Genomic DNA, 25,865 nt, shown 5'->3' with positions numbered 1-25,865 from the left:
ATCGGTAACAATATATCATTATTACATTAAATATATCCATAAACTGAATGACTTTCGAACAAAAACATGGCAGTTGATGGTTCACTTCTAAGAGGCAAATGAAGATTTAGAGAGATATATACAAACTGCCATAAAACAGAAAAAAAGCTTAACATTAGTCACCAGGAGTTTTAAATAGTTGTAAAATTTTTTTACAAAAAATACGTGAATCGTTTTTTTAAAAATTAAATGTCAGTAAACTTATAAAGTGATCACCTATAATTCTATTAATTCGTCAAATTCGATGAATTAAATTCTAGTTAATATTTATTTTACTTTTACCGCCATTTTGAACTTGAGAATGTTGACCCTAATTTACCTCAAATAATGTATTTCAGGAAATCCATTTTCCTGGTATATCGACTATTTAAGTTCCGAGTACGCATGCGCACCAGTAAAATAATTACGTATTGCATAGTATATTATACAGCTGATCTGTTTAAATTTATTCTCAATTGAATGTGTGTTGTCAGGGATGCAGATCTGGGTTGATAGCGTAGGATTGGATCTTCACAACCGAATGTTATAAGTAGGTATATAATATATATCAATCAATGACTAATTGTTTTCCTGGAGCAAGTTTAACGTTTTTAAGTTTTTATTAAATTAATTTTATACTACATTGTGCGTAGCTGTCATAAAACGCCTAGAGCATGGCGTAGTGGATGAAGTTAACAACGCCACTGCTAAGAGTTAGTTACGCTAGACTTACGCCAGGCTTACGCTAGTGCGGTGGGCGTACGATACCCGTATTGGGGTGAAATTGTTTTCGTTTAACAATCTCTTTAGGACAACAATGACTGAAACTGCACTGGTATATAGCTACAATATTTGGAATGTTAGGCATAGCGCAATGTGGGAATCTCCTAGTAAACAATATTGTACCAGCATTTTACGTATATTTTTTTTATCTATCTGTTTTTATGTTTGAATGAGTAGGCCTATTTTGCTGTAACTCACGCATTTACCGTCTGGTAAGACAGACACTTGTACATTTTAGAATAAAGAAAGTAATGGATAAATTTTAAGGTGATTACATTTAAGTAATGAGATATTATTACATATTCACGGTTTAATGTAACGATAATGGCACTTGATACAAACCATTTAAGATTAAGATTACAGTTTATTTAAATAATCACGGTCTCAGCAGGAAAGAGTGACATAACACTCTTCCATGGTCTCAGTCATTTACCATAAGCAACTCTACTCCACGCATGGACTTACTAATTTAGAGGTCTATGCTCCAAGTCAACTCGGCCTTAAGTGTACTCGCCCCCCAACTCAAACTTCATTATACTACCTGCTATTTTTGCAATTAATTTCAGATTTTTCGTATGATTTTGTTAGATCATACTATATTTTGTATTAAAATATTTAAACAGTGGTCCTTATACAAGGAACCATCCCTTAAAGACTAGCCACTGACTTCTGTACATAAATAAGTAAAACTGGCGCATATTACAACTTTAACTATCTTGAAATACTCTTACAGTTTTATTTATTATTAAATTATTATAATTTATTTTCTTTTCAGATCAAACTAAATAAACATGGCTATAACACTTACTGTAATCTACGCACTCGCAACTTTATTTAGTCACATTCATGATACCAACGCTCGTGCAGGTAAACATCATAACTCGTTATTTAACAGAAATACTGTAGATATATGTCAAACAAGAACAATTAAAATAAATAAAATCAAACTTTAAATAGGCAATTTTGTAGTTTTAATAAAGGCCTAATAATAGTTATTCACTTTTGCCAAAAAACAAAATGCTAACAAATATATATAAATAACAGAAATTATTATTTCGTTTATAAAAAATAAAAAAAAAACCCTGTAACTTCTAGTCACCGTTCTAATTACGGTTTCATCGGGTAAATAATTTGGGGGTTTCCTCAATTACTATTATTTTATCAAAAGAAAATGGCATATTAAAAAAAAAAACGAAATAGGACTAAATTTTTTTCAAGGAGATATTATAATCTTTAAAATATTCTTATGTTATTGGAAAAAATAGTAAATTGTTTACCTAAAACATGTAAAGTAATCTATTGATAATGATAAACTACTCTTCGAATTACATGTTATTGTTCGATAATCATTTCTTGTTTTTGCTTTTCCGCAAACAAGCTTTGCACGTAATGTTTGCTCTTTCGTTTTATAAAATTGTAAATATTGAGAAAAATGTTATTATTATTTATTTATTCAGGCAGACGATACATTTTACAAAATATAGTACAAATCAACAAATTAAACAAACACGACGCAAGGACAAAATATAAAATCATAGTCACTAACTGCCATGAAAGAAATGTTTTCTTAAGCCGATATTTTTATGTAAAATACATCCGTTATACCCATTAAATAATAATGAAATCAATACATGCCCATGTGCGTTTTTGCGAAGCAGAAAAAAGGGGAATAATTATTGCATTATGCTTGATCGGAAACGGATATTCCATTTTAAACAGGTGGTTAACGATTCTTGATATATAATTACCAGGAACAATTACAAACTTTGAAGAGAAAATTAGTTTGACTTTAGGCCTACAGATATCGGATGGCGGATAACCATTAAAAAAAATAAAACATTAGGGTTTCAGGTTGAATAAAAATGTTTCCTTATAGGCAAGGTTTTATTTAGCGTTTTGTTTTACTTTTTTTAGTGATCGTGTCACCGATGGACCCTATCATAGCTGCTGGATCAGATTTAAATCTTACTTGTACATTAGATGCATCAACCACATATACCTCAAGAGATATCATATGGACGACTAGTTTTGGTAAAGATACTGATAGAATAGACCCATCGCAGATAGATATCATATCAGACTCAGAGGCTATGCTAAGGTTGCAGAACTTAACGATGGCAAATTACAAAGATCGATATCATTGTTATTTACCTGATTCGTCATGGCATGGAACATATGTATACGTAGGAAGTAAGCTTAAATAATGATTAAATATTTAGTAGTTATTTCTGTCCTCTTCACATGTTGTATGAGAATTATTATTAGAACATAATTATTATTTGGCATTATTTTGTTGGTGTTTCTAAACCCCCAGCAATAACACATACGTTGCTTATATAATTATATTAGTAAGTTGCTGTTGGTGATTTTAAAATCTGTTTGATATTAAAAGTCCACAACCAAAACAATTGCTTTCAAGATTGTTCATTCGACAGCTAAAAAATAAACTTAATGTGGTTTTGTTACAGCGCGATCTACACTCCGTTTTCCCTGATTAATTAATGAAATGACGTAATGCATAAACGGGAATAAATACGGAAAAAGATGTATATTATAACTTGTGGTTCACTGTACGGGAGTCCCTCTCCGGCATTTGTAACAAGCCAGATATGTTGTTAATAAATTAATTTAGCTGATTTTCGCTTTTTTGTACTATTATTGATTATTGAAAAACATATTAAAACAATTACAAATTATGTACTTTAATTTATTTACAGTGGCACCAACTAAACCAACACTCAACTGTTCTTCAACAAATACTGTTGATTATGTGTGTAAGTGGTCAGAGATTGAGAACACAAATTTAAGAGATACATACACATTCGAGTTTGAAACTAAATCGTAAGTATACCAGTCATTTTAAACACATACTGTTGAGCATTGCATATGAAAACTTTAAATATATAGCCATTCAAAATGTCCCCTTTGCCTTTACCTAAGACTGAATATAAAAACGTAGCCTTGCGTAATATTATAAATGTGAGATTGATTAATTATATTTATTTTATGACATAATTTATACATTGGATTTTGGCCTCCGTGTTTAAATACAGTTGAATTGATAAAGTTTTGTTTGAAAATACTTGTTCTGATGAAGACTCATTGAGAACTATGTGATTAGAAAGCATGGGTTTTAAACCTATAAGCAATACAGATACTACTAATAATAATTTCATATTTTTTACAATATTCATAATATGTATTAATGCATAAAAATTAAAAAAAAATATATAATTTTAAAATTAAACAAGGGTAACATATTTTGAAAAAATAAAATAAAGTCATACCTGCCAAAATGTAATCAAATCCTCTTATCGTTCAATTCTCTTTTTTATTTTTCTCAAGTTCTTGGCGAACGTGTCCTGAAAAGGTTGGTGAATTTGGGTGTAAAGTTTCATTTGATGGCGATGAGGCTAATTTAAATTCTGGAATTGGCCATGGTTTCAGGGTAAATGTTACCAATTTTCTTGGAAAAGCTTCAACCCAAATTTATTTTGATCCTGAAACAGGTAAGAAATAAATAAAAGTTATAACTGCTTTTAAGACTGTAAGATTATTCTCTTATTAAATATACATTGTCAAAAAGGCAATGGTTTAACATAAAAATGAGAGGGAGCGAGAGAATGAAAAATGAAAAATGATCTAATTTATATTTGATTTCAGCACAGAAAAATACTTACCCGCCTCCTGCATCTGTAAACCTCCAAAAATCCATGCAAATGGTGTCGAATGCGGACAGCAATGATGAAGGTGGTAAGTTATCTATTATATTGTAGAGTGATTTTGTGTTAGTTGAATTTTGATTTACTCATACATAATTTGTATCGAATTCATACCGGTACTCAGTCATTTGAAAGTAGTTCTCGAACCCAAAACCTTCAGATCAGAAAGAAATTACTAAGAAAAAATATGAGGTTTTAAGAGTGTTTTGAAAACTATGATAGAGGATGCATTTGAAAGTAGTTCTCGAACCCAGAACCTTCAGATCTAGAGATAGACCGTTTCGCACAAATTCGATGTATTACTGAGAGTAGGATAATAATTGTGTTGAGGAATTTACTACTAAAACGTTTTACTCAACTCGGCTCAAATTTGCAGAATGTAAACTTGTCTAAAATTTACAAAAAGCTATATACACATTTATTTAGTATAACATGCCAGTCCATGGTTTATGCAAGTGCTTATTGTAAAGGCTTTTATTATAAATGGTTCTAATTAATATTTGATTTCAGCACAAACAACTATTTACAAGCCTACAGCTGTACATGTAAACCTCCAAAGTTCCATGCAAATGGTGTCGAAGACGGACAGCAATGATTTAGAAAAGGGTGAAATTGATGTTCTTCCTCACAACCCAAACAGCCAGGAAAGTGAGTTACTTAATTCGTCAATCTACTAGTTTGTACATTGAAAATTGACCACCAATCATCACCTTCAGATATAGGACACATATATTTTATTTTATGCAAATTAAGTTGTGTATTTAAAAGATAAACTTAAACAAATACCGTATGATTCTAATACATCTTAGAGATGAATTACTGAAGGATGTTCATATTGTCGATATAACTTTTGTTTACAAGCGGCAGTTGCTTGGTCTTCTAGATATATGCTCTCAAATGTATAACTGTATTTCGATCATGAAGATATTTGTAAATCAACCTAAACGGAATTTTTTATTAAAGAAAAGATCAAATGTTGTTCTTTGATATGGGTATTAAAATACCCTGTTTTACATTTAACATCCCATAAATAATAAGAGAAAGTGTAGTATCTTCCTCACTGTATATATTATACTAATAACGATTTATTTCTTATTCTAGCTTCAGCCATTTATTTATATATCTTCATACCAATTGTCATAATACTGACATTTGTACTGATTGCCTACATCTATAAATATAAATACCACAATAAATATTTTAAACCGTGGCCCGAACCGAAATTCACACATGTTGTAAGTATAGTTTATTCACAATTTCCGTGTTCGTATATTAGTGTACAATCATAGATCATGTGGCGTTATAACTTGACAAATTATTATATAGAAGCTTTGCCTTTTTTTAAAACCTACACTTTATGAAATTGTTATTATTTATTTATACTGGGCGACCTCTTCAGTCAACACTGGTCTCCTAGAGGGCCTAGTTATGATCAGTGGATGTGATGTACTAGTACACCGGGATAACCGAACTCTGCCGATGTTATGGCTAAGTAATTACGGTTCCACTTCTTAACCGCTCAGCCACTCAAATGCAAAGATCATAAAAACATTTGTTCTAACGATTTTCAGTGAGTGGATTAGGGCTAAGGTTATTGAAGTATGTTTGAAATAAAGTTTCAGTTCCTTTCACTTGAAATCTTCTTTTTATACTCTAAGGTGATTGATCCTGAGCTGTCCCCTCCTCCAACAGAGAAAGAAACGTTTGATGAACTTAAGAAGAGACCAAATAACAAAAGCTCAATCGGAAGCACAGCAAGCTCTGATCAAGGATTCCATGATATGTCGAATTTTTCGAATGTTTCTCAAAGAGAAGAGAAAGCTTCATTTAAGAATGAACTTAATAATTATGATGATACATTTTATCCACCAGAACAGGGTGTAAATAGAGAAAATGAAAATATTGGGAAGGCATTTTTCCACATTAACTACGCAGGTAACTTTGTAAATGGTGAGATGTGTTATCAGTATCCTGTAGCGAACGGAATAAATGAGGATTTTGTTTCCGATTATACGACTGATACCTCAAATTCTGAGATATACACCAATATGCCCTCCACTTCAACCATTGAGTCAATTATACCATCTACAAGTGAAGATTGTGGGTACGTACAAATGTAACTAAACTAAAAGCCTACACTTCATTAAAGTTAAAAACAGTGTCTACTACCAATTCTTTGTGATAGTAATAATTCTTAAAGTGCTCAGTGCGAAAAAAAGGTGCTCAGTGCGAAAAAAGTTCCTCATCAAAGTCATTAAGAGCGGACATGGTTTTGAATAATTTATTAATGAATTAACGCTAAAAATGATGATAAAGTGGAGTAGTTCAATGCAGGGTGTATTTATTTAATATAAATTATAGATTTGTATTTTTTAAAAAAGAATATTGTATACAATTGTTTATGCTTAATATCCTACGATAAGAAACTTAAGTATGTACATTTGTAAATTTAAAACAAAATGGTATAATGTAATGCTTAATTAGTGTAAGATAGCCGTACACAATGCAAACAAATGATGAGAAAATTTTTTCTTTAAAACTTGTATCGTTTTAATGTTGAATTTGCACTGTGTAGACCGAAACACATATAGATTTGAGTGAGAGATGAACTGAAAATTAAAATTGATTGATACGGAGCCAATTGTAAGAAGAATATTTATAAGCCTAAGTATTATTAAATGTACTGCAGCTTCTTGGGGAATTTGTTTGCTATTAATGCCAAGTGGTTTACATAGTCTAGCATAGTAGCGTTTGTATAATATATTTTAGAATTGAATGCATACTGAATAAATAATTTTATTTTTGTACTTAAAACCTGTGTATTCTACTCATTATTAAGGAACAAGGCCATATACATGGCTGTAGTCGCGTGCTCAAATTTGAGTTAGTGTTTATCGACCGACCGACCGACCGACCAACCGACCGACATAGTGAGTTGTAGAGTCGCGTTTTCACGCGACTAAAAACTGTAGCTAACACAGATTCGGTGAATGATGAAAGATTATTAACACACCCGAGTTGATTCTTTTCATTTGATCACATGATATTCAATAACTACTCTATTGAACTTTTACGAGTTAGAGAGTGCAAGTTCGTTATGCAGTTATTGTTTATTGTTACACAGTGAACAACTGGAATGTGTGACACGAGGCTAGGCTGTTGACTGATCGCGTTGAAAAATCAGCCTGTAGTGTGGCGCTGTGCGCCGTCTATAATTGTTCTATTCCGCGTCCCAAATTGGAGCGCTGCCTTTTCGATTGGTTTATTTAAAAAACAAATTATACATATTTCATATCCGTCCAACGGAACAAATAATTTCATTCGATGGAAGATAATGTTATACAGTCAACTCTCTCAATATCAGACATCTTTGCGCTGGCCAAGTATGTTTCCGGAAAGTCTGGTATTTGGAATTTGTTTTTAATGGTAAAAAGAAATTTGGGACAGTTTTGGTCTCAAAACAGTCTGGTTTTGGGAGAGTTTCTGATTTTCAGAGAGTCCGGTATTGGGAGAGTTGACTGTATCATCATGAAGTTATTTGTACCATTGCATTCATAAACATTAATTATTTGTATGCTATGCGGACCCTTTTCATTAACTGCGATAGGAGTATTTATTGCAACGCAATAAAACATGTTTACTTGTAGGCCTAGAGATACTTTATTCCTAACTTTATTTCAAATACATTATTAGATGATAGCAATTAATAGTTGTTTGATTAAGGTTATGTAACAAATTCCTTGGTTTGGATAGTTTAGTACCGTTTCCAATGTAGGTTCAATTTTTAATTCAATTTTTAAATATCTAATAGTAGGGCAAACGTGAATGATTCTACATTACTACAATAAATTGGTATACATGGCGATGAAAATCAAATTATAAACTTTGGAGAAAAATGTAATACTATTAATAACTAATATTTTTGTTAGCAGTCAATATGGACTTTGACTAGCCTACCATTCTGAACTTTAAAATAATGTTAACTTTAACCTTATTTCAAATAACAAAACCACAGAACAGGAAACATGGAAGAATTGCCATTTTCCTGGTATTGAACATTCCCAATTCCGACGCATGCGCACCAGGATAACTTTTACTAAAACTCATTTACCATTACTGCGTTCATGTATGGATGTATAGTTAATGCAGACACGTGCTGGTTTAAATAACCTTAAATATTTGATGTTGTTCATGTTTCCAAGTAAGTAGACTTTTTTCAAGTTTTAATCATATTTATTCTACCTCTATCTTTGAATACTATATTCTGAAACTGGATCTTTCAGCAACATACTTAACATATGAAAGAGATAAAAATTATACGTTTTAGCTAATGTGACTAGAAAAAAAACCCCCGAGGTTTACTTTCAATACATTGGGCCTACTTATAAGGCACTATATTATATATATTTTGTAGTTTGATATTTTAATTTATTTTAGGGACTTATTACTGTATTTAAAACCGTTAATACTAATCACGGAGGAATGATTTAGAACATTGTATATCTATGGTAATATTGTAAACTGTCATGTTTTGTACATTCTAATAACACAGGTAAATAATCTATGTATGTTAGGTTAAACCTAAATATAATAGATACTGCTTGTCTATTTAATGTATGCAAACCAGCAACATGCTGTTTACTTCATGAAGAAATAAATGTTAATCGTATTAGAAACCACGTTGAAAAATATCTTCATCCGGATTTTGTTTATTAATTGTACTTTGGTACATTATCTGAGAAACGACTGTTGTCCATCTGTTGTAACGATTTTAATACATCTTGATTGTTTCTGCTGAACTGTATTATGTATGATGCGTGGTGGTTAATCATTTCCTGAATCGTTACGTCAAACCATTCTCAGAAGTAGACAACAATCACTTCATTCATATTATAGGAGGCCTATATTTATGGCTTCCTTGAACAAATGAACAAATTAATTCAAGAGTAAAAAGAGAGAACTAGAGTAAAGATAAATTAATTAAGTTTGTTTCTAATTTAATAGGCCTAATTCTCCCAATATCTCGGGAATGAAATAAATCTAGATCGAATAAAACAGTTAATTTTTTAAATATAAAAAGCCGTTATTTTCGTTTCGTTTCTGTTTTTTAAATTTTAATTTATAACTCGGCTCAGCGCTGAATAATACACAGTGTTATACTACTTTATATTATCACATTATGTAAACGTGAGCTCTCGTTTGAAAAAGTATATTATATATATTGATTCATTTAAAATTATTAAAATATAATATTTCTTTATTATTTTTATTCTGTTATTAAATATTAAATTAAGTTTTTCTATCTATTATCTAATATAAGTATATCTATCGGTAAGAGTTCATGAACTTTACCAGTAAATGATATTTAGGTAGACTAACTTACTACATTCAATGTTTATTTTATTTGACAAATAAATCCTTCATTTCAACAGTCATCCTTTACTGAATTATACTTTACTGAACTTCACTGATATAATATAAAGTAATTTTATAGATATCATCTATCAAACAGTTCTAAACATTAGATCTTCTCAGTCATCAATTAGTCGGTATAATTCCATCCATAAAATTTACATCACTCTCATCCTAATATCCTTCTCGACGTCGTTCTTGAAATCATCAATATGTCAAACATTAGAGCATTAATAATAGAGAATATACGTATAAACATTCAACCATTGTGGCTTTCATGGTATTGTTCAATGTTTATGACATCTGCACATCAAACACACGGTTTCAAGTTCGAATCTCATTTTCACAGATTTACTTCATCTTTATCGTTTCTAAATTAATTAATTAATTTTCAGTATATCAACGGACGGTTTAGAATTTATTTATGAATTTAAGGATAACAGATGCTTGTAAGTAATAGCAACATTTTGGAATACATTTACTAATGTATTGTGTAGAGAATTATATTCAACATTGATATCATTTTTAAACACTAATTTTAGTACAGAATACGGTCATTTTCAGTCACTATTTCAGTTCGAGTTCGAGAATATTGTTTACCTGCTTCATGTTTTAGCACTTCTTGAGACATAGGCATATACTTGCAGCTGTATATTGTTAAATAGGATAGGATTGTCTGTTAAAAATGTTCCCTAACTACTATATTTGAACTAACTAAATTAACTTCACCATTTTATTGTTTTTGTTTTAGCGAATAAAATTATTAACCATGACTACACTATATATACTTATCGGCTTATGTTTTCAACAACTATATCAGACCAGCGCCCGTGCAGGTAAAACAAATACTTTTTCGTACTTTCTAATAATAATATTAGTTTATAGAAATATTATGAAAAGATTCTGTGAAACGAAACATTCTACCATTAATTCTTCTTGCGAAAACAAATTTAAGGGAGACATCTTGTTCTACAGTTTCTTAAACAAATATTTTATTTTTTAGTGACCACATCACCGACGGACCCTACCCTACCTGCTGGATCAGATTTAAATATTACTTGTACATTATATAATTCAACCACGTATACCTCAAGAGATATCATATGGACAACTAGTTTCGATAAAGATACTAATAGAATAGACCCATTGCAGATAGATATTATATCAGACTCAGTGGCTATGCTAAGGTTACAGAACTTAGCGATGGCAAATGATAGAGATGAATATCATTGTTACTTACCTGATTCGTCATGGCATGGAACACGGTTACATTTAGGAAGTAAGGTTAAATAACGATTAAATATTTAGTAGTTAATTCTGTCGTCTTCACATGTTGTATGAGAATATTACCAACATAATCATTATTTGGCATTATTTTTATGGTATTTTGAAACCCACAGCAATAACACGATAGACGTTTCTTTTATATTTATAATAAGTTGCTGTCGTTGTTGATGAAACTCTAATTTGAGAGAAGAGAAGATTTTCTCTTTGACAGTTAAACAACATATTTTATCAACTTTGTATGGGTTTGCGATAGTTACACGTAGGTGGGATTAATGGAATGATGTAATGTATAATCTGTCATAAATACGGAGAAAGATAATGTATATACTTGTGGTTCACTGCGATGCGTTATAAGGTTCAATTACCTGTACGATTCCAATAAGAATCATTGTTATTTACCAGATTCCTCATGATATGGAACAATTGAATATACAGATTAAATTTAAGAATGCGATTAAATATTCATTATAAATTTAGACAAAACAACACAAAGTTTCCTTTTATTTTTTGGATTAAAACATCCACGACTAAACGAACCATTTTTTCTATGGTGGGGGATGGGGTTGGTGATGGTGGTTTTGACGTGTATACATATCCTATTCTCCAAAAGTACAAATGGTCGACAAACAAAGATCACATTTTTATGACACCAAAATGTGTATCGACTTCAATAAAACATCCATTGTAATTTTACCATGCTGGCTGGATCAACTGTATTTCAAACCTTATGTACAATCAGCACCGTCCATCAATGCACCTCTTCGCCCACTTTGAAATTACCAACCAATCCATGACCTGTCTTGACTACAGTATGGAATAATTTACTTATTTACAGTGGCACCAACTAAACCAACACTCAACTGTTTTTCAACAAATATAATTGATTATTGGTGTGAGTGGTCAAAAACCGAGAACACAAATTTAAAAGATGCGTATACATTCGAATATGAATACAAAAAGTAAGTACCTAGTGTCTAAACTAGATAGACAAAAACGGGATTAATATTCTTTTTTAAACAATTAAGTCTTAAGAAGCCTCTTAAAAAGAGTCACTGACTGTGCATCTCTAATGCAGTTTGGAAGAGAATTCCAAAGCATAGGAGCTACATAAGATAATGCACGGTGACCATATGAGATGGTCTTCACTTTAGCAGTAACGTGTATTTTTCAAATACTTAACCAACTCGGATTCATAATTCTTGTTTTTCTCAAGATCTTGGAGAACCTGCCCTGAAAAAGTTGGTGAATTTAGGTGTAACATTAATTCTGCAAACAATCCAGGAATTCCCCATCGTACCAGGGTAACCGTTACCAATTTATTTGGTAAAGCCTCAACCCAAATTAATTTTGATTCTTACCAAGGTAAGTAATGATTATTACTTGCATATAATAAACTAAGAAAAAACAGTGTGAAGCAGATCAAATTAATGAATATTAAAAAATAATTCAATCAATCTTCCTTTAACACATTATTTTAATACTGAAGCATCATGAGTTAACTTAAAAGTTGTAACCTAAAAACCCAGAAAATCCCATGAAATATAATATTATTACTTGCTTTAGCTTCCATCCCACGTACGCCAAGTATTAAGAAGATAGAGCCAACAAAAAGGTCAATGACAATTACTGTTCAACTACAGCCAGATGCTTCTAACTATAAGAACAGCTTACGTTACCAAATTCGCTACTGCAAGAATAATACAAACGATAACTGGAAAGAGGTAAGAATTTATTTTCCAATTCTTCTCTATTAAAACGACAACAAATTATATATTATTAAAATTAACAATTAATATACTATAACAGTCTTAACAATTAATATACTACAATAGTCTTTTTTTCTGAGAGAAGATAATAAATTTAAATGCCAAACCTGAATTGAAAAAGAGAAGAGAAAGTTCTTTGTTATTAAATACTGTATTACTTATGTTACTTTTATTTTTTGTACATAATTTAGTTGAAGTTTACTTTTACTTTTATCTAATTACTCTGGACGCATCTTCACTCAAGAAAAGTGTGTGGCTTCCAAATATATTATTATTATATAATATGGAGTTACAATTTATGATATTATAGAGCTCTCGGCATAAACTATAACTACGACGAGAGAATAAGTTTGTAATTTAATATTATCCAGCACGGTTAGTAGGTTACTTTCCATTACAATATATGACCCTTTATATGCCACCTTATGTCTTTTGCCACCAGACCATTGGTCATCTAGGCTACTTGCCGCCTGGACTGTTGAATAAAAACATTAATTTGTAATTTCAATTTTCCTTTTCCAGGATTCAGAAGATGATAATCGTTATAATCAGCCAATTACTATTATTAAACTTGAACCCAATACTCGGTACAAGCTACAAGCGCGTTCAAAATATAACTATAATGATTGGAGTGATTGGGGACCAACTTATTCAGCTCAAACACTGGAACATTTTGAAATTGGTAAGTTTTTTACCATTATGCCCTTAAACCAAAGGTTCGTTTACAGAATATTACAAAACATTCCACCTCGACGGTTGATTTATATGTGCTTGTTGATTTATGTAAAAGCGGAGATCCCGCTTCGTGAATTAATATACTGAAAGATGAGGGCGTATCAAATTTTATCTCTGCATACGACAATTGAAAACTTTAAACCGAATCGAATTTGAACAATACCATGGAACACTAGTGGCCTAACGGTTAGTACATCTGTATGTTAAGAAGAAGGTTCCAGGTTGGAATCTCTTTTTCTCATTCTCACATATTTCCTCATCTTTATCGTTTCAAATTAATTAATATTCATTATATCACCGGGTGTGTGTGCACTGTTCTTATTACCAAACCTAACAAGAATGATGTTATTTTTCAGTGACCATAACACCAATGGACCCAATTCTTCCAGTGGGATCAGATGTAAACATTACTTGTACTTTAACATCTTCTGAATATTATACAGCCCGTGATATTAAAATATGGAAAACAAGTAACTCGTCGTCTTCCACAAAAATAGACCAATCAGAAATACGTATCCTATCAGAGACAGTGGCAATGATAATGTTACAGAATTTAACGAATGACAACAATAATGATAAATACCGTTGTAGTTTGCAAGATTCAATAACTAGTATGGATGAAACAGAGTTCCGCATAGGATGTAAGTTTAATTTGTAATTATTATTAGTGTGGTAGGAAAAAGAGGGAAATCCTAAGTGGTATCCAGTCAAGTCGCCCCATTGCAAAGTCGCACCATACAAACTCGCCCCTTACAAAGTCGACCCCATCGCAAAGTCCCCCATCGCAAAGTCGCCTCAACACAAAATCGCCCCATCTCAAAGTCGCCACTTACTTTAAAATAGTATCGTTTTTTATTTATTTTTTGTTGCTAAAAAGTATGGAAAATATCTTAACAAACTAGGCAAAGAAGTAGTAATAGGCCTACAGTATATTTAGTTAGGCTACGTCCTATGATCGGTTTTATTTCGGTCTGGTATTTAAACTTATGAAGCGCCGCTCAGTACGCTGTTTTAATCATCGATTGCGTTTGATATAGATCGCGTTTTATTTTGGTCGAGCTAAATGTTTATCATATTATAATAGGCCTATACATAATTTTTTTAAAATTTTTATTTTACAGGTTTCAATGAAGTAATGTGCTTTGAAAATCATAAAAAGAAATAGTTCCATGTTTTGAAAGTTTCTGAAAAGATCACCACTGATTTAAAGTTTCAAAAATGTTAATTTAATATGATTTTTAAAATTAGGTACTAGTTACTATTACGTATTTTAAAACCACAATCACGACTCTTTCTATGATGACAAGTGGTTTCCGTTTCGAACGCGACCGATATCATCGTCAAAGTCGGATTTACTACGGCGGGGTTTCCCCTTCTTGAGCTTGTTGCGTTGTAGTGCAACCACGGCGGAGGAATTACAGGGGTTTCCCCTTGTGAGCTAGCGCGTTTAGTGCGACCGCAGAGTAATTACGTCGGGGCTTCCTCTCTGATGGGAGCGACGTTGCCGATCGATGTAGTGCGACCAGGGACTACACGGCGGAGCTTCCCATTTTGCCTACACGTTCCGTGCTATTTTGTGTTCAAATTATGCATGAATATCATTGCGTAATTTTATTAACTTGTAAACTATTTTAACGATTAGGGGCAACTTTGTTTTGGGGCAACTTCAGTAATATATTTCTTTTTTTAATTCCCGAATATGCTTAAACCTTCATTGACTTGACAAATAAAGCCAAACATACACATGATGGTCATACAACTTATTTATGTAAAGTTTAGGCTATAATAATACAATGATCTATAATTACAGTGGCACCAACTAAGCCAATGCTAACATGTTCTTCAACCGATGCCGTCAATTATTTGTGTGAGTGGTCAGAAGTTGAAAACACAAATTTTGTAGAAACTTATTCATTTGAGTATGAAGATAAAAAAGGGTAAGTTTATTTTTTACATCGTCCGATCCACTACACTTACAGTATTTTAAAGTTAATTTGGATATTCGGAAAATAGTTTATTCAAAGCGGGCATTTTTTCGACAAATACGGTGCAGTAGTATATGTTATGCTGCCGTAAAAAACACACCGGTAAACTTTGTTTATGTCAATCCAGACATGCGCGTAGACTTAATGTTATGGGTCTGGCGCCCCTCGATGTTGAAGTTTTGTTAGGTAATAGAGATAATTTAGAGCGTTACTTTCAGTTCTATTTAGAATATAGAAATGCTACGAATTGTTTCAACTGCGCATGACTGGATTACACTGCGAAATACGTCTCCGCCTACGCCTACAATGACGGACGTACTGCGACGATTCCGTACAATCAGTTATAATGCACGGCGTACTAATTTACAATAGATTATAGCGTAATCAGGCATAGTGAAGATTAACTAGTGCCTTCACAGCAAATTACAATGTTTAAAATATGCTGAATTGAGTTACTAATTTTGCTAAAGTGAATGGAAAAGATGTCCTGTGCCTATCGGTACGTTGAAGTGTAGAGTTCCATCTCTTGATTGCTATGGGAATATTATGGATGCAGAAGTTAAACACGGCGTGAGGTTAACTGTTAAAAATGATCTTGGAAATGCCACAACTGAAATTACTTTTTCTCCTAAAGTGGATAGTAAGATATGATTCATAAATATATTTCTATAAAATAAGACAATAAGAACAACATTTATAGTGTTAATTCAGGAAAGTCTAAAGTTCATTTTTATTAAGATGATATTTTAAAGCAAGGATAGATGAAACCGTTGACAATACCTAAATGTTGCATGAAGATACAATATAGAAAGACTACCATACACATAATAATTCAAGCTTTACCGCCTATCATATAAACTCAAACGTCATTATTTCAGCTGTTCCTCATCCGCCATATATTAATGTAGAAGCAAGCAACAGTTCATTGACGGTTAGTTTTAATCTACAAAATGATATTATTTCAAACGCCGACAACTTCCGTTACCAAGTTCGCTACTGCAACCAAGATTCGCCAAACAATTGGACACTAGTGGTATGAATTCTTAAGGTTATAAGTATCACTTTCTAAATCTATGTCTCCGTAATTATCTATATCTATATATAATAAAGAATATTGTAAGTAAGAGACCACCAAGGTGGTCCTTTTCCCCTACATGCGGCCTACAATTTAAGAATACAACGTAAAATATATTAGTATATAGTAGTAGTAGTATATAAAATTTCAGCAGTCGCATATAGACCCTGTCGCTATTTCGAAATCCAATTATTTTTGTCGTATTTACTTTTCAGGATCCGTTATATCGTTATTATGATACGGTGAACATTAGTGGGCTGAATCTCTACACATTTTACAACTTACAAGCACGTTCAAGATTTTTGAATAATAAGTGGAGTAACTGGGGAGCTTCAAATTTAACTCAAACTCTGGAAGGTGGTATGTGTACAGTTGGTTAGGCTTATCGAATAATTCATGCTTGTCATACGGTACTGATTTAGCGTCCAGGTTCCTAAAGCAGATAGTACGGTAAAATAAGAAAGAAACCACACCTAATGAGATGGAAAACCAAAGAAAATGAAATGGGAAACGGTGCAAAATGAGGCGAGAAACCAAGCAAAAGGAGATGGAAAATCAAAAAAGAGGTTGAAAACCGATCAAAAGGGTGTGGGAAATATTAGATGGATCAGTAAACCCAAGCCTTGGTAAACCTACATATTCATATTGTTGTTTTATTTTGTTAGTTTCTGGAGCTGTTTCTGAACTATCAGTAAAAGCAGAAGATATGGATGCAACCGTATTAAGTGTTTCGTGGAATCCACCACAGAAACCAAATGGTGAAGTTACTAAATATAACATTTACTACCGAAAAAGTAAGTATAATGCTGTTACGCGTTAGTAGTCATAACAATGTTTCTAATAATAAATGACCGTGATAAGGTCCATCAAGTAAATAAATAAACAACATAAAACTAAGAGAAAGGAAATATTCAGCGACGATAGGCAGAAGTATAGCTAATTCACTTTCCTTCAAGCAGGCCTGGCTACCGTTGCGTCCATAGACTTGTTTCGACGTACGCATATGCTTCTCTAAATATAATTTAAATAATAGGAAACAAAAAAAGTATACAGGCTTATTAAAATAAAATGTTTAACAAAAGACATTCTTCTCTACAAACAAAGGCCGGGTGACGATTCACAAAGATTCTTTGATCGCCAACCTATTATGCTGCTGTCTTACCACCGGTTACAAAGCGTATTTTTAATGGAGAGTTTACGCTTCAATTTGCATAATATATTTTTAAATAATCATAAAAATTGTATTATCTTGTTTGAGTCGGGTAAAGACAAAAGTTACCAACATTAAATAAATTAAAACACATTTTGTATACCCATAACTGGGTAATATACGTGACTCGAATGTAAGTTAAAACATACAAAAAGTAATTTATCAATATTTAGTAGAATATTTTAATTAAAGTGTACTTAAACAACTTTTTTATTAGACATACCTGGGAAACTGGTTTCATCCAGGAACGTAATATGGTAAATTTAATAGACGTTGGATACTTCAAAGTGAAAGTGACGAATTATAATTTTCTCTCGCATCCTTAATTCTTTTCTGCTAATTAACGACCGAAACGAAGGATGACGCAACCCGTGCGTCAACACAGTTTTTGACGACGCATTGAATTCCGAAAAAAATATTTAGACATTTCATTTACAGAAAAAAAATTGAATTTGTACCAATGGTTATTTTATTAATTCTTTTATTCAATATACCATTTGACAGAAAAGGGGGTTGTTGAATGGAGATAATTCTCCACGTTTGGAGTGGGGAGGGGGTTTATTCACAAGGGAGGGGAGGTCGTTGAACTCACAGTATAGGTCTACGCTTACCAAATGGTAATCAGTCTGATTGGAAATATTTCAGACTCGCAGATTTTCTGGGAGATGTCAGGGAATAAAAGGTGAAGATCTGGCATGCAAAAAACAAATTGTAGGCCTATTGCTTACAAGTATAAAAGACAGAATGTTTGTTATTCTTACGTAATACAACAGGTAACATTCGCGATTCTACTGCGGTGCATAATGTTACGGTCAAGCAGCGACTCTAATTAAATATACAATACATTGGTTTTAAATACAGTGTCATTACAACCATAGATCAACTATTTTTGCATACATTATCAACGGCTCTCGTGTGCGCATGTCTTACAATTTACAATTACCCAAAGTGACGTCACAGCGAGCGTGCTCGTTTGTTTTTCTTTACAACATATAACGTTAGCGATTCTACTGCGGTGCATATATTACGTTCAAGCAGCGACTCTAATTAAATATACAATATATTGGTTTTAAATACAGTGTCATTAAAACCATAGATCAACGGCTCGTGTGCGCATGTCTTACAATTACCCAAAGTGACGTCACAGCGAGTGTGCTTATTTGTTTTTCTTACGTAATACAACAGATAACATTCGCGATTCTACTGCAGTGCACATGTTACGTTCAAGCAGCGACCCTAATTAATTATACAATATTGGTGTGTATTAAAACCATAGGTTAACTATTTTTGCAAAATTACCAACGGCTCTCGTGTGCGCATGTCTTAAAATGTACAATTACCAAAAGTGACGTCACAGCGAGTGTGCTTGTAGCTTAGCGAAGGCCTAAATGTCTAACTCTACGTAAACACATTAAGAAAACTGGTGTATTCTAACACCATTTCAAACTTATAGGCTTGTATTCCTATAGCATATTAAGTCAACAATGTAAAATGGTTTAAATTTAAATGTTACTATATTATGATAAACATATGACAACCATCGTGTCCAGATTCATACTGCGCATGCCCTCCTTCACTACGCAGGACGTCACATGTCAGTGCGTTTGTCGAATCACTCCGAACCTGAAACACAGTGCAATGTTCGATTGAAATGCAAAGACGAAAGCAATCAACCCGACTACGAACAGTCGTCGAACTTCTCAGTGTCAGGTCAGCTAATTCACTTTCCTTCAAGCAGGCTGGGCTACCGTTGCGTCCATAGACTTGTTTCGACGTACGCATATGCTTCTCTGAATATAATTTAAATAATAGGAAACAAAAAAAGTATACAGGCCTATTAAAATAAAATGTGTAACAAAAGACATGTTTCTCTATAAAACCAAAGGCCGGGTGAAAAACGATTCGCAGATTGTTTGATCGCCAACCTGTTATGCTGCTGTTTTACCGTCAACCCCACTCACCCCGACCGCCCCCCCCCCCCCCCACCTAACTAAATAGTACATAATAGGCATGCGTAAACTTCCTCAAACGGCACTATAACTGTCCGTACTACATGGGTTAGTGTTAGGGACTTAAGTGTACAATTCAACAGCATTCCTTTTTAACAGTTCTCTAAACAATAATATAAACTAATTTCAAACTTTTGAGTTACAGAATTAAAGTAAGTTACATACATTACAATTATTATTTCAATTATTTTCTACCTTTCTCACAAATAAAGCTGTAAAATCCGTATACACAATTACGATCGTTCCAAAATGCTTTATTGGTAACCAGCGTGGCACAATCTGCGTTGCTCTGATATGGTTCACTCACCCGCACATCCTCGTTATTTGGTGCACCTGGGCGCCACACTGTGAATAAATAAGTTAAAACTATACAAACCGCCATCAATGTGGAAAACAGGAAGTGTAAAAAAATGTATGTCTCAACACAAGTGATAAAAATTGAAAAAATGTAGATACAAATTTATTGTTAAACGTCTATAATAAACAATATAGGCCTAACATTGATCCTAAACATTGATTAATAGTAACCGTGATTCAGGTCGAAATGGCATCACACTGTTTTAAAGATCGTAAACGTTATAAATTCTCGAGGACTGTTATATAATTTTCGTATACAATCCATTGAATTTTTTGTAGCAACTCTTGGGAATGATATTTTTCGCTAAGCTTCTTCGCTTCGAGAAATATATCATTCCCTCGGGGATATCAGATGTTAATATTTCAGCTCTAAACCAGGCAATATTATATCGCTGTATAATATACCTACGTACTAGTAAAATCATTATCATCTGCTCCAGATACCCACTTCCAAACACCCTCAACGTCTATGTCGTTAAATCCGATCCACTGTGTGCAGCTATCGCTACCGCTACACATTTCAACTATAAACGTCTGTTTTGCTTCTGTATTCACAGTCGCTAAACTTCCCTGATAGCCTTTACATACTTTAAGAGAATCAAACCAGTTGAGAGGGTTCTCAAATAATCTGTAGCATTTGCGACCAAAAGGTTTCCACAAATCTGGACAAACAGCACCTATGATATGATGAAATAAGTTCATTTGTTGTTTTTTGTATTTAATAAAATATTGGTTGCTTGAAATAAACGTTCGTAGACCTTATCTAGATTTTGTTTCTATAATTCCACTTGTTCATTTTCCGGTTCAGTTACACCAAATAACTTACGAGATTTAGAGAACCTTATTCGAATAATTGTAATTGTACATAATCGATGTAATTAATATAAAAGAAAATCGGTTTCGAGAAAGAAAAACTTAGTTCTATACCTTAATAACTATAGGGTGTGTCTTTAAGAGAACTACATGGCTTAGACATTCAACACCAAATACAGCTACTGTATCGTAATTGCATTTCTTTATACTTAACGTACTTACCGTTTGTGCTGCTCGATACGAGAGAAGTAACAAGCGTAAAAATAATCAAAAACGTAAACGTTATTTTGATCTTCATTTCGATAGATGATTCGGGAACAGTTTCACCAAAGTATACCTCTGAAAACAAAATGTGAATAAATAAATTCAGTTACAAAGCGTATTTTTAATGGATATTTTATTACGCTGCAATTTGTATAATTCATATATTTTTAAATAATCGTAAAAATTGTATTATCTTGTTGAGTCGGGTCGAGACAAAAGTTACCAACATTGAATAAATTAAAACACATTTTGTATACCCATAACTGAGTAATATACGTGACTCGAATATAAATTAGAACATACAAAAAGTAATTTATCAATATTTAGTAGAATATTTTAATTCAAGTGTACTTAGGCCTAACAACTTTTTTATTAGACATACCTGAAAAACCTGTTTCATCCAGGAACGTAGTATGCTAATTGAATAGACGTCAAATACTTCAAAGTGAAGGTTACAGCGACGAATTTTAATTTTCTTTCCCATCCTTAATTCACCGTCACGATGTACCCAGGAAACGCCTTTCTGCTAATAAACAACCGAAACGAAGGATGACGCAACCCGTGCGTCAACACAGTTATTGCGACGCGTTCAATTCAGAAAAAAACATTCAGACATTTCATTTACAGAAAAAAAAATTGAATTTGTACCAATGGTTATTTTATTAATTCTTTCGTTCAATATAACATTTGAAAGGAGTTAATTCTCCACGTTGGGATAGGGGAGGGGGTTTATCCACAAGGGAAGGTAGGTCGTTGAACTCACAGTATAGGTCTAGGCCTACCAAATCGTAATCAGTCTTATTGCAAATATTTCAGACACAAAGCATATTTTCTGGGAGATGTCAGGGAATAAAAGGTGAAGATCAGGCATGCAAAAAAACAAAGTGTAGGACTATTGCTTACAAGTATAAAAGAAAGTTAGTTTTTCTTACGTAATACAACAGATAACGTTAGCGATTCTACTGCGGTACATAGGTTACGTTCAAGCAGCGACTCTAATTAAATATACAATATATTGGTGTAAATACAGTGTCATTACAACCATAGATCAACGGCTCTCGTGTGCGCATGTCTTACAATTTACAATTACCCAAAATGACGTCACAGCGAGTGTGCTTGTTTGTTATTCTTACGTAATACAACAGATAACATTCGCGATTCTACTGCGGTACATAATATTAGTAATAACTATAAAAAAAAAACCACCAAGGTACTGAATATATATTAATCTTTGTTTTATTGCTAACAGATACGTCTGACTCTGAAAAAATTATATCTATCAGTGAAGAAAATACGTCATATAAAATTGAAAAACTGGAAGTCTTCACGGAATATGTGGTGCGGATGACAGCCAGTAACAAGGTGGGGGAAGGTGCCAGTAGTAATAAGATTGTGTCCTCAACCAGTCAGGGAAGTAAGTGTCAAGTGTTATTGATAGCATCATGTGACCATAATACATTGAAGTTAGCACAACTTTAGTTTTCATTTTTCTTCAATATTAAAAATGAAAAAAAAATGTTTGTACGATATCATGTTTAGGAACATACTTACAGTTTCTTGTCTTAAGACTATTAACCCTTTCTCGTTTATTGTAACAGTGCCAATATAGATACAATCCCTCAACATTTTAAAATCTGTCATACTTACATATTATTAGAAATAAATGTTAATGAAATAACATTTTGTGTCGAATTATTGTGTGTTTCCATAATAATTATTATTATGATGTACATTTCAGCACTTGAAATTGATTTGTGGAACTTTCAGTTTAAAGATTTCTGCGGTATAAACAAATTACTTGCAGTGATGCTCTGCACACTGTTTCAATTTATCGTTTTGTAACTTTTTGGTTATTTTATTTGTAGCTCCATAGTGATCCAGCAACTAATACCCACAGCATTGTAATTTTTCATTAATTTACCTTTGGATTTATAAACAAATTAGTGATACATTGACCCAATGGACTTTCATATTTTTTAAATTATTGGTTTATATGATATCTGTGCTTCAAAAAATCATATTTTTTACAACCCGTAGAAGTATACGCATTTTTCAAATGAGTATATTAACAAAAATAAAACTATAAAACTTGTCATTTGATCATAGATATATTCAGAATTCGTAACCCAAACCTGTCTATAATTATATTAATTTAATATATTATTGTTTTATTCTACAGCGCCTAGTGCGCCACGAAATGTCAATATCAAGAACATAACTGATAGCAGTTTAACAATTCTTTGGGATGAACCGTTAGAAAAAAATGGAATTCTTCACTATCGAGTTAAATTGAATAACGAAGTGGTTGTTGAGAATATTACACAGTACAGCTTTGTTTTAGAAGATCTTGAGGGGTTCATGGAGTATGTGGTAAACGTGTCCGCTTGTACCGAGAGTAAAGCTGTTTATGCGTGTGGAAAAGAAGTGAAACATACTAGCAAGACACTAATAGGAGGTAAATGTATAATATGCCCCTGTACCTGTTTGCGCACAAATGTAAAAAAAATATTTCTATAATCGAATTTGTGCTTTGTTCTTGTAAAAAATAGGCCTGACTTTTGAGGGTTGAATTGGTTGAGTTGTTGGCTTACTATAAAATTGACATTGGCAAGGTGTAAAATATTTTAGGGTATATTATATGCCTATCTTGTAATCATTGATATGAGTTGTGTATCTATCGAATGTATTTTGTTTTTAGACCCTGGACCACCGCAAAATATGAAGATTGAACCAATGTCAAATAAGATTAAGGTACAGTGGAGCCCACCAAATATTCGAAATGGACCTATTCACTATTATTCTGTAAACTACAGCCACCAAAATATGGATAGTTTGACACAAAAAACTGTGGAGAATGGTACGTCAATTACAGTGGATAGCAGCTGCAGCGGGAAAGATTACTTAATTTATACATTCCATGTTCTAGCCGTAAATAAGGATGACGAGAACAACGTTTTGCGGAAAGGACCTAAACTTGAGAAATCATATCGTAATATGTGCAGCGTAGCTACAGGTAGGCCTATACCAGTAAATAAACTGCTTTAAATGTGCTGCACTGTTAATATGGTATTGAATCGACTTGCAATGGAGAAAGGTGAATTATGATAACATTCAGATATAACTGTGATAGTAAATATTAAAAAAATAATGTAGTATTTGTTTCAATGATCAATAACTATGTTTAAAAAGAGACAGTTATGCATCTTTAATGTTGCAAATTACAACATAATCATCTTTATATTTGTAGGCCTAGGTTCGCAAATATCCGTGTCCATCATGGTACCAAGTATTATCATACTGTTATTGATTCTGGTTGTGTACATCTATAAGAAGGAATACCATGTCAAATACTTTCGACCATGGCCTGAACCAAAAATACCAAACATAGTAAGTATACTATACTATTACACATTAACGTTAACATTCATTCAAGTATCAGATCACCCAATACAATACCTACTTCTGAAATTTTCATTGGAATGTATTTCTCTCTAAAATGTTGGTTCAAATATATTTAATGTTTGTAGGTTATGTATCCAATGGCATCACTTCCTCCAATTGAGAAAGAAACGTTTGATGACCTTCTTACGAAAAAGCCAGATGATGGGATCACAGTAAGCTTGTCAGACCCCATTGAAGATAATGATGACGATGAAGATGCATCATATTTGGAAGAACAAGGTAAACAGATTGAAGAAACAGATCCATGCAAAACTGGCAAGAAAAATACGGGACTGGAATTTTTTCACATGAATTATGAAGGCAACTTGGTGGAAGGTGAGGTATGTTATCCATACGAAAGTAATGAATTAGAAGAAGAGGATACAGCGGGGTATACACACATGATGTTCATCTCTGAAACCAGCACCAACTTAATAAAACCGTTTGCTAATGACTGCTCGTATGTATACACAACGGTTTCAAATGAAGAAACCGACTTTAGTTGTGCCAATCAAACAGATTCAACTGGAATAGAAAATGGTAATGAGGATCCAGATCCGCTCCATGCTACTGAACGTCTATCTACTGGCTATATAGCGTTAGATGATTTCAGAATAATGCATCAAAATTCAGAGGCGTAGTCGAATACATGAGCATTATTGAATAATATACATTTAGAAATGCAACTGTGCTTCGCGTGATAGATAACTTGTTTGTTAATACTTTTGTCATTCTTCTTGTCTTCTTCTTCTGAGTGGTGAAAAAGAAATTCCGCTTTTTACAAAGTACTATAATATACAGTTTGGCAACTAAAGTATTCGAATTTTTTAGGCTATTTAATAATAATAATAATAACTGGTACTTGATATAGCGCATTATGCTGAAAGCCTCAATGCGCTTTACAAAGACAGAAAATTTTGAAAAATTACAAATTAAAAAGGTGGGTTTTGAGGAGAGATTTGAAGACACTGGTGGAAGTAGCCTGACG

At 32.7% G+C, this 25,865-nt stretch overlaps 4 protein-coding genes across 10 annotated transcripts in view; 3 read left to right on the top strand and 1 right to left on the bottom strand.

Moving 5' to 3' along the window:
* Positions 1-25,865, bottom strand: part of LOC144845112 (C-type lectin mannose-binding isoform-like) — a 39,925-nt gene that overhangs the window by 8,620 nt on the left and 5,440 nt on the right. For 2 of the 6 annotated variants that reach the window (XR_013612496.1, XR_013612494.1), the window contains exon 2: positions 4,089-4,301. Coding sequence is in view for 2 of the 6 variants with exons in the window: in XM_078702264.1 (XP_078558390.1) it covers positions 19,506-19,783; positions 20,198-20,347; positions 20,773-21,036; positions 21,395-21,470 (768 nt within the window). In the remaining 4 variants the exon portion in view is untranslated. Of the gene's footprint in view, positions 1-3,625; positions 3,743-4,088; positions 4,302-4,481; positions 4,564-18,507; positions 19,784-20,197; positions 20,348-20,772; positions 21,037-21,394; positions 21,512-21,818; positions 21,963-22,368; positions 22,433-25,865 lie in introns of those variants that run through there. The other 4 variants (XM_078702264.1, XM_078702263.1, XR_013612495.1 and 1 more) reach the window with 4 other exon arrangements.
* Positions 131-12,596, top strand: LOC144845115 (cytokine receptor-like factor 1). 2 transcript variants are annotated; one of them, XM_078702268.1, is made up of 5 exons: positions 131-568; positions 1,577-1,668; positions 2,716-2,991; positions 12,058-12,181; positions 12,436-12,596. In XM_078702268.1, the coding sequence occupies exons 2-5, from the start codon at positions 1,593-1,595 to the stop codon at positions 12,590-12,592; spliced, it is 633 nt and encodes a 210-aa protein (XP_078558394.1). In that variant the 5' UTR covers positions 131-568; positions 1,577-1,592; the 3' UTR covers positions 12,593-12,596. The 2 variants fall into 2 exon arrangements, with proteins under 2 accessions (XP_078558394.1, XP_078558395.1); XM_078702269.1 differs by lacking the exons at positions 12,058-12,181; positions 12,436-12,596 and adding an exon at positions 3,519-3,723 and having other exon boundaries at positions 183-568.
* On the top strand, positions 4,474-7,054 carry LOC144845111 (uncharacterized). Its single transcript, XM_078702262.1, has 4 exons — positions 4,474-4,554; positions 5,034-5,171; positions 5,625-5,758; positions 6,182-7,054. Exons 1-4 carry the CDS (start codon positions 4,515-4,517, stop codon positions 6,641-6,643), a joined length of 774 nt encoding a protein of 257 aa, XP_078558388.1. The 5' UTR covers positions 4,474-4,514; the 3' UTR covers positions 6,644-7,054.
* On the top strand, positions 12,839-25,629 carry LOC144844857 (uncharacterized). The gene is made up of 13 exons (XM_078701952.1): positions 12,839-12,943; positions 13,511-13,670; positions 14,080-14,364; positions 15,534-15,660; positions 16,179-16,348; positions 16,587-16,741; positions 16,999-17,143; positions 17,449-17,577; positions 22,686-22,850; positions 23,616-23,891; positions 24,135-24,449; positions 24,684-24,823; positions 24,964-25,629. The coding sequence occupies exons 1-13, from the start codon at positions 12,839-12,841 to the stop codon at positions 25,516-25,518; spliced, it is 2,727 nt and encodes a 908-aa protein (XP_078558078.1). The 3' UTR covers positions 25,519-25,629.

This window comes from Antedon bifida, chromosome 6, assembly GCF_963402885.1.
Source record: "Antedon bifida chromosome 6, ecAntBifi1.1, whole genome shotgun sequence".
In the NCBI taxonomy this organism is placed as follows: domain Eukaryota; kingdom Metazoa; phylum Echinodermata; class Crinoidea; order Comatulida; family Antedonidae; genus Antedon; species Antedon bifida.
This window is presented reverse-complemented; position numbering and strand designations above follow the sequence as displayed.

Bases quoted from the DNA above. Each gene is read 5' to 3' on its own strand.
- LOC144845115 (XM_078702268.1), top strand. From the start codon at position 1,593: ATGGCTATAACACTTACTGTAATCTACGCACTCGCAACTTTATTTAGT. The intron at 2,992-12,057 runs GTAAGCTTAAAT...ACTTATTTACAG, and splicing joins AACATATGTATACGTAGGAA to TGGCACCAACTAAACCAACA. The intron at 12,182-12,435 runs GTAAGTACCTAG...GTTTTTCTCAAG, and splicing joins TTCGAATATGAATACAAAAA to ATCTTGGAGAACCTGCCCTG.
- LOC144845111 (XM_078702262.1), top strand. From the start codon at position 4,515: ATGCAAATGGTGTCGAATGCGGACAGCAATGATGAAGGTG. The intron at 4,555-5,033 runs GTAAGTTATCTA...ATTTGATTTCAG, and splicing joins GGACAGCAATGATGAAGGTG to CACAAACAACTATTTACAAG. The intron at 5,759-6,181 runs GTAAGTATAGTT...TTATACTCTAAG, and splicing joins AACCGAAATTCACACATGTT to GTGATTGATCCTGAGCTGTC.
- LOC144844857 (XM_078701952.1), top strand. From the start codon at position 12,839: ATGACAATTACTGTTCAACTACAGCCAGATGCTTCTAACTATAAGAAC. The intron at 16,349-16,586 runs GTAAGATATGAT...TCATTATTTCAG, and splicing joins TTTTTCTCCTAAAGTGGATA to CTGTTCCTCATCCGCCATAT. The intron at 17,578-22,685 runs GTAAGTATAATG...TATTGCTAACAG, and splicing joins TAACATTTACTACCGAAAAA to ATACGTCTGACTCTGAAAAA.